The sequence below is a fragment of the Zerene cesonia genome, chromosome 10 (assembly GCF_012273895.1).
Source record: "Zerene cesonia ecotype Mississippi chromosome 10, Zerene_cesonia_1.1, whole genome shotgun sequence".
NCBI lineage: Eukaryota > Metazoa > Arthropoda > Insecta > Lepidoptera > Pieridae > Zerene > Zerene cesonia.
In genome coordinates this window covers 6,101,584-6,110,474 of record NC_052111.1, presented here as the reverse complement: position 1 = coordinate 6,110,474, position 8,891 = coordinate 6,101,584, and the positions used below count along the sequence as shown (strand labels likewise).

The window sequence follows — 8,891 nt, the reverse complement described above, 5'->3', positions numbered from 1 at the left end:
TTTTAAACAACTTCACAGAAATTCAGCTTGTTGGGACTTTATGTAACTTCGAATGTCTAAATTGACCGGACTATATGCGTATGGGCGCTTCGTACATTCGTTAACTGAGCGAATGCCAATTGTCATACGAACGAGTTTAATTCTCACATAAAACGTCTAGTTAGTGTACACTGTCGGTTTCCGTTATTCGCTTCATCTCTATGCAAATTATACATACTTTGATAACCAGCTTCATAAAAACTATATACAGTCCTTGAAAATTATAATTTTAAGTTTAATATCATTGCAAATTGCACTAACATTGTACAGGTTTTACTTAAATCAGATAATATTAGAATCTGGAAGATATAGTCCAGCTTCATATCCCTACTATCCCTACTATCCCTACTAATATTATAAATGCGAAAGTAACTCTGTCTGTCTGTCTGTCTGTTACGCTTTCACGCCTAAACCACTGAACCGATTTTGATAAAATTTGGTATGATGATAGAACTGAACTTGGGAAAGGACATAGGATACTTTTTATCGCGAAAAAAGGGTAGAAAGGGTTGGAAGAGGGGATGAAAGTTTGTATGAAAGTTCGATCGTCAAACCGATTTTGATGAAACTTGATATGAAGGTGGAGCTAAACGTGGAAAAGAACAAACCATACTTTTTAATGCGAAGAAAATACTCCTTACCATGTCGCGCGATATAAGCGAATTCTACGCGTGCGAAGCCGCGGCCTAAAAAAGCTAGTATTACATATTATTATTACATACAACTAAATGTTATTATATTGTAATCTATACTAATATATGTTTATGTGAATAGTTTTTTGTTTACACGCCCTAATCTCATGATTTAATTTACCGATTAGAAAAAATATTTTATCGTTGGATATATACGTGATCTCTTATACATGTATTTGAATGTATATCGAATAAAGCCGGAGCGGACCATTAATATAAAAAATATCTCAAATCATAATTATTACAAATAATTTTTAACAAATTTCTCAAGTATCAACCGCGCTACAAAGCTTAACTGTTTTAAATTGAATTTCTCATAAAAATAGAGCATCGTTTATATTAAAATAAATAGATTTTCATCTTCAAATTGCACATTGACGATGTTTGCAATGTGACAGGTGAAATGTTAGTGATGAAGTGAAATGCGATTTATAATTTATTTTATCTGTACCTGTAAGTTCATTGGAGTAATACTTGCAAAAGTAGTCAATAGATTTCTTTTTATGTCATTTGTTACACAAGCACAGAACAATAATTGCAAATTATCATTAATTAATGTTGCGTGTTCTATTAAAAAAAATAGTGTGTTTTTATATAGACTAGGTACCTTTTAATACGGAATTCTGTAGAGAAAATACTTTGTTGCATTATATCCCTTTAGTATGTCCCTGATGTAGGTAATTCTTGGTAAACTACTAAGAAGGTATTTCTTTTTTGTAATCTACATATAGTGGCACTGAACTGTATGTTAGCATTCTTAGAGAATTGAACACATTTTTTAACATATTATTAACGTTATTTCAGATGTAGTGTTAGTAAAAAATTTACTTTTGAATACATATTATGTTATCGGAAATATCTATAGTAATGTTATAAAGCTGAAGAGTTTGTTTGTTTGTTGGGTTGAACGCGCTTATCTTGGTAACTACTGGTTCGATTTAAAAAATTATTTCGATGTTAGATAGCCCATTTATTGAGGAAGGCTATATATGTACCAGGGGCGAAGCCGGGGCGGGCCGCTGTTGTTACATATAGGAATAGAGGAATTGTATACAATTATGAAGCTATTTAGCAAATGAATGAAATATTTAGTTTGGGCAAAGGCAATGTAAACACATAGATAAATAATGAACCGCCGAATCTGTTGCTAAGCTTAAAACTCTTCTCTAAAAACTGTTTTTCCGTTTCTATAAAGGCACAAAAAGGTTCCACGGGCGAAGCCGGGGTGGAACGCTAGTTTCGTATAAAGAAACATTTTTAAAGATGTTTCTGTTTCGTTCAAATAACAAGCTTACAATGTCTAATATTAGATAATTAAAAAAATAAATGATAAATTCAATTATTTTTCCTATTTCCTAATCGTCTTTACTCCAAGGACATAAAAATACTCTCACTTTATATTTTCCCATACAATTTTCTAACTAGTCGTTCATGTATTCTGACGTTAGGCGCCGTCCACTGCCATCTATCGAGGAGGCTTGGAACCTTCCGATATCCGCCGAGATGTCGTCTCGCGCACCCAAGTCCGCGCCGCCGCCGTACCCGGGCAAGCGGAGCGGCAGCGGTGGCGGGAGCGGAGGCGCGGGCGGAGGCGGAGGCGGAAGCGGAAATGTCACCGCTCCAGATGACCCGCCCCCGCTGACGCCCAACCAGTTGCAGACGTTGCAGCATTTGCAGAGGAACTCGCACAACTTGTCGCCGCACCAACAAGTATAGTTTGATGATGCGTTTTGTGATTTTCCGCAGGTCTGTGTCTGTCTGTGTCGCGCTGAAACTGCTGGACTGATTTCAATCAAATATAGTAGAGACAGGTTGTTTCCGTAAGACAATAGATTTCGATTTCCACGTACTTTTAAAATATATATTGATTTTATTTATGAGAAGTATCAATCATAATAAATAAGTGAAATTGATCCTTCAGTAATCTCTCTCCCATGTATAGGAAACAAATTATCGACAACTTTTCAGACCCACTTGACCCCTTGTTCCTTTGGGAAAGTCGTATTACGCTGTAAGTCAATTAGAGGCTTATTTATTGGCCGTTGTATTTTATGTGATTACGTTCGAGTTAAGTTTTATTTGTTTCAATGTATCTTGTTAACATAAATGTAATTTTATTGCTGTTTGTTAGCAGAAAATATCAGATAATGTGTATATTATGTATCCATTATTTTACGTGAGTTATTGTAACTGTATAATATCATATTGTTTCAGGCGATGATGCAACAGCTTCTACAGCAGTACAGATTGTCACAAGCGGCGAGATCGCGAGCGGTTTGTATCTAAAATAAGCAAAAATTCTTATCCTTTCCCGTCCCTTTAGTATTAAGACGGCGGCAGGTTTTAGGTCCTTAGGTTTAGGCACGCTATTTGAAAAAGCTATCTTGATGAAAAAATTGTTTTGTACTTTTTCGTTTCTTTTCTCGGTATGTAATTTTGTGATTATAGTAGTAATCGTTCATGTTCGCAATTTGAATTTGGAACGCAGACGATCTTTTTTTTTCAAGATAGTATTTCAAATTTCGAATTGTGAATTTTGAATTTGGAACATGAATTGAAATATTTTTTTGTCCACGTTTATAGGTAGCGAAAAGCGATAGCACCGCGACGAGCGGCAGCGACAACGCGGAGTCGCTTGCTGAAGATTTACTCAAGAAGTTCTCAGATACACAACCTGATATAAAGAAGGAGTCCGCAATGAGTGAGTATTCAGTTCAATAAATTAACAATAAGCATATATAAAAAAAAAAACTGATTCGTTCTAAGTGGACTTGCGAACAACATGCCATCTCTTGACCATAAATATTTTTTATTTTTCGAATTAGCGTATTAATACGTTTTCATTTATATAATTAAATTAAAATTTTGTGTAAACGTTGTATTAAACATTTGGCAGTAATCTCTAAGGTTATTTCTACTATCGTATAAAATATTGCTAATTTACAATCAATAGAAAAAGGAAACAGTTTTTTCCTGGTTCCCCTCGATGTTGATTTTCATGCTAATTTTTTAATTATTCCGTTTCAAAATACGTTTCCCGTTTTATCTTTAATTCAAAATTTATTTGAACAGGAAGGAAATGATTTTATATACCCATGTAATCCGTTATGATTGTAGATGCCAGGGTATTTCCAAAAATTAGTTTTTTTGTACCAAACTGTTTGTTTCCTATGTGTTTAGAATTGTTTATTTCGAAATAATCATTTTTAATTTAATTAAATTTATAAAGAATTCTATGTTTTTTTCATAATTTTTATTTCTGGAAACACACAAACCTAACTATTCATCGTGTTAAATAAACGTTTCGATATTGTATCTAAAAAATAATGTATTTGAAAATAATAAGTATTAATACCTAACAATTATTGTATTGTTTTAACTACTTAATTTTGACTGCGGCTTCGGACGCGTTAAATTCGGAGTAGTTTATAAATATTATTATACATATATACCTTCTTCTTGAATAGCTCTATCTATTAAAAAAACCAATCAAAATCCGTTGCGTAGTTTTAAAGATTTAAACATACTCATACATACATATCCCTATGTACAAAGGGACAGAGAATGCGACTTTGTTTTATACTATGTAGTGATAATAGTATCCTACTTCCTATCCTACTAATATTATAATTGCGAAAGTTTGTAAGGATGTGTGTGTGTTTGCTCTTTCACGCAAAAACTTCTGAACCGGTTGCAATGAGATTTGGTACGTAGACACCTAGACAACTGGAATAACATATAGGCAACTTTTCATCCCGATATACCTACGGGATACGGACTTACGCGGGTGAAACCGCGTGCGGGACGCAGCTAGTTTGGTAATAAAACTAGCACGCACTTCCATTGCATTGAAATAAAATATGATATACCGTTACCGCTCACATGCCATCGAGTATTTGCTGTAATATCTATGTGACCCCATTCGAAAGCCATATAAGTTCCTCGAGCCATTATCTGTTATCCGTTCTTGGTATCTAGCATTGTTAGATCGCGGCAAAGCCAAATAAAGGGCAAAATAAGGAAGAACGACTTTGTATTACAATGTATGTAACATTTACTTTGCTAGCATATGAACTAATTAATAACATTAAGAATAGCGTTATATGTTACGTCACAATGGTGTTAAATTCATATAAATAATGTAGAGGAAACAGGAAGTTTAATTATTATTTTATCACACAAAATCGTCGCAACATCGTATGCTTCATTAATTGAAAATCAAGTCAATATACAAGAGCTTTTCAAAGATTTATTAAACTGATATTGAAATCATGACTAATTATAGAAATTGAATATGTTTATTTAAATAAGTATGTTTATTTAATTATACATTATTTCATTCTCTGATTACGAATTGAATTACAAGCCTACAATTTTGTATTGATGACTACACGGATGTATAGGTTTATTTATACACCGGTAACTCCCGTTCCCGTTGGGGAAATAAAACTATCAACGGGTCTCAAAACTATCTTTTGTATAAAATTTCATCGAAATCGGTCTAGTGGTTAAGGCGTGACGAAATTCAGATCAGACAGACAGACAGGCACAGAGTTATTTTCGCATTTATAATATTAGTTGGCATTTTGTGCTGGTAGCTTAAATAAATAATATCAGTAAATCTATGGAAGTTTCTTATCATATTTTTTATACGAATGCCAAAACTAAACAGATTAAAGTAAATATAAATAATGAAATATTCTTTTATAAATGTTTATTATTTTGTTCGACGACATGTGACATCTGCCAACCCGCACTTGGCCAGCGTGGTGGATTATGGTTTAAACCCTCATAGGAGTCCTGTGTCCCAGCAGTGGGAACACATATCGGCTGATGATTATAATGATGATATGTGTATTTATCCTATTATTTAATTTTAAATTAAGTATTAATGAGTTTTACATTGATATTCTTATTATCATATATAATGAAGTATTCATCTAAGAGAAACAACAACACAGTAAAAAAAAAAATAGTGTTTTTAAATAATTCATAAGATGTGCGATTCTTTTGTATAGGTACAAATTACAATAACTACTTACATAATTATTTTCTATAAAAAACAATTGACGTCCCTTTGGGGCATAAATACAATCATGCCGATTGGTTCAAATCCCATGGAGATATCAAATAAAAAAATCAAAAAAATAAACCAATTGGGAACCTCCTTCGCTTTTTGAGAACGTCGCGTCGGCTAAAAATGTATCTAATATCTGGCAAAAAAAAAATCCCAAATATGTTAGGTTCCACTTAAGTGATTGAACATACAATGTGAAGTCACGCACACCGCCGTAAACGCAAAATTTTAACACAATCGGGATGCGATTTCCTTTTGTTATAAGTAGATCTGTACAGCACTGATTGAAATAGTACACGTTACGTAATGACGCTGATATCTCGCTAAATAGGTTAAATGATAAAATTATTGGAAATGTTGTAACATCGACAACTATTCGATATGATTTTGTAATTGTCATGCTGTTTGTTTAGCTGGTAGATTCGCGGAGTTTTTATATACGCGAGTTTTAATTAAACATTTGTAGTGACAAAATCTATTTTTAAGTTACGATGTTGACGTTTTATCATAATTCTTTTGACATGACAATGAAACGTAAGTATTGTTGTAGCTTTATATTTGTAAGAAATTCCAATAATAATTTCACTTCAATATTCTGGCTATGTGTATATAATTTTTATAAATTGCGTGATGAAAGTGCGTGTGAAATAATTGCCCTCGTATTGCATGCAGTGAGGTATCGGGCACGCATCGAATGCAGGCGATTCGGTCTGTTTATCGCGATGCAGATGGAACGAAACACGGGTTTCTTTAACATCGCGACACTTGGATGCGTTATTGCGTTCTCAGTTTTCCGCCTTGATGCCAGTGGCGAGTTTGAGATAACGTAATGGTGCTGCATACAAGTGCAATATATGTTTCTAGGGTTTTAACTTCAAATTAATATATCGGGAACAATAGGCAGGGATACGACGGGGCAATGGTTTTGAAAGAATGGCAGATGAATGCCGTCTATGACATGATATGAAGGAATGAATACGAGATTGGTTTACCTAAGAGGATTAGAATATATAGCGTAAATATTGGCATCTATAAGTAAGTAGTAAGAGTTGAGTGGAAAAATTTTATTATAAATAATTTTGTACCGACATAAGTATAGGACTTAAAAAGAAATGTATTCCATGAATTAATCTTTATTTCTCAAAAAAAAAAAAATAGTCTCAAATGTCCAATAACGTAATACATAAAAGATTTACCAATACAAATGTTAACAAACATTAACATCGTCGATTCTATTGCTTGGTTGAGATACTACGTGTGGCCTACTTGTAAATAAATATATTTGTTTCATTATATTTCTTGTATAATAAGTTAGGCCGTAATGGAAATCGCTGTATACTAAACGGAATATGAAGGCCACTTGTGCATTTCAACGCTGCCTCCTTACATGTTTTCTATTCCATAAAAAATTAAAACGAAACATTTTTTAAGGCAAACTTAATATCTATATGTGCATTCTTTTTTACACACACACACACACACTTATATACTATATAAAAGAAAAGAGTCGTCTAAGTTACAATATTTATAACTCATGAACGGCTCGACCGATTAAGATGAAATTTGGAACACGAGAAAAAACATAGGACAGATCTGTGGCATTTAGTAGATAAATTTATCCTCAAAATCCGACGGATACGGCAGTTATGCGAAACCGCGCGCAAAGCTTGTTAATAATTTCAACCCCAAAACTTTGTAACACTAAGAGCATAGTGACTCGTATTTTCCTTTAAGTAGTATCAAATATAAATTTAAGCACGATATATCCACCAATTTCCTTCAAAATACTCGATGTCCGCCCAACAGAGGCTGGCAGCAACAGCGAGGCGGTGCTCGGCGGCCGGCAAGCCGTGGTGAAGCTCGAGCCGCTCAAGACGGACCCGCTCAAACCAGTCACATTCAACATCAGCATGACCGCCAAACAGATATTGGACGCCTGCAAGTGAGTATTTGTGGATACTTTACACGTTTCCAGGTTTCCAGGTGGTTGGAGGTTATTGGTTGTTTAGGATCGTCGTTCTATAGCAGTTTGGAGATGGTGAAATGTGTTCCCATTGATGTTTGACATGGAAAATCAGAAGTACTAGAAGTACTACGTTGTTACGTAGACGTCAGCCGTGTATCGATACCCTGGTGGAACTTTATGTTTGATAATATGGCGTCACCAGGTTTTTAAAATTTTAAAAGAATTAATCGTGTATTAAAAGAGTTTTCGTAGAAATATATTTCAATTTGAAGTATGGAATATTTCATAGAATTGAAACATCTTCGTCAATAAAAATATACATAAATAGGAAATTTAATTGCTATCTATTATAATTCTGATGTGTTTTCCCCTAACTCGACATATAATAGTAACGCCAAAAAATCTGGATGGTTGTGAGTATTTTAGTAGTAAACTGATGACAATTACGCGTAGTTTATAGTGTTATAATGAAAATTCAACAGCAGAGTGAATTTTTCAGATAACTAATTCGCTAACTCTTATACTATATGAAATAACAAAATATAGTATAAAATGTTAATATATTAGGATCACATGCTCGCTACAACTTAATATAATTCATAGGTCTCCTATACAATCGTCAGATGAACTTTCACCAACTTCACACAAAGTGAAGCAAAAACGGTAATTAAAAAGCATTTACTAGCCAAACTCATGCATCCCGATATATCCTAACCCAAAGTAAGGAATTACTCAAACTCAAACTTTTGAGATGTGACTATGAATAGACATTAAAACTACCTTACTACTTAAAAAAAAAACTACCTTACTACTACCACTTACTGGAGATGAGGGTAAAATAAAAACATATTTAAAGAGATAAGAGAGAATTTTGAGAATTATAATGAAGAGAGAAATAAAAAAACAACATTATGATTAGAGACAATTTAAATTTAAAACTTTTACATGAGTACAATGAAAATGTAATAAAACTACTTGAAACATAAGCCCAACATTTTGATACTTCTTTTTTCATTAATGAAATTATTAAATGTGTGATCAGTAGCAACATCAACTATATCCATTAGTAGTTACCTTTTTTATTACACTTTAATGAGAGTTCAGAACTATTTTTGGG

The 8,891-nt window shown here is 33.4% G+C and overlaps 1 protein-coding gene across 1 annotated transcript in view; it reads left to right on the top strand.

The window, feature by feature from the left end:
* Window positions 1-8,618, top strand: part of LOC119829579 (lysine-specific demethylase 6A) — a 31,839-nt gene extending 23,221 nt beyond the window's left edge. The window contains exons 8-11 of the mRNA XM_038352154.1: window positions 2,180-2,441; window positions 2,946-3,005; window positions 3,315-3,432; window positions 7,615-8,618. Of these exons, the coding sequence (XP_038208082.1) occupies window positions 2,180-2,441; window positions 2,946-3,005; window positions 3,315-3,432; window positions 7,615-7,754 (580 nt within the window). The 3' untranslated portion in view covers window positions 7,755-8,618. The remainder of the gene's footprint in view (window positions 1-2,179; window positions 2,442-2,945; window positions 3,006-3,314; window positions 3,433-7,614) is intronic.
* The last annotated feature ends 273 nt before the right edge of the window (window positions 8,619-8,891 follow it).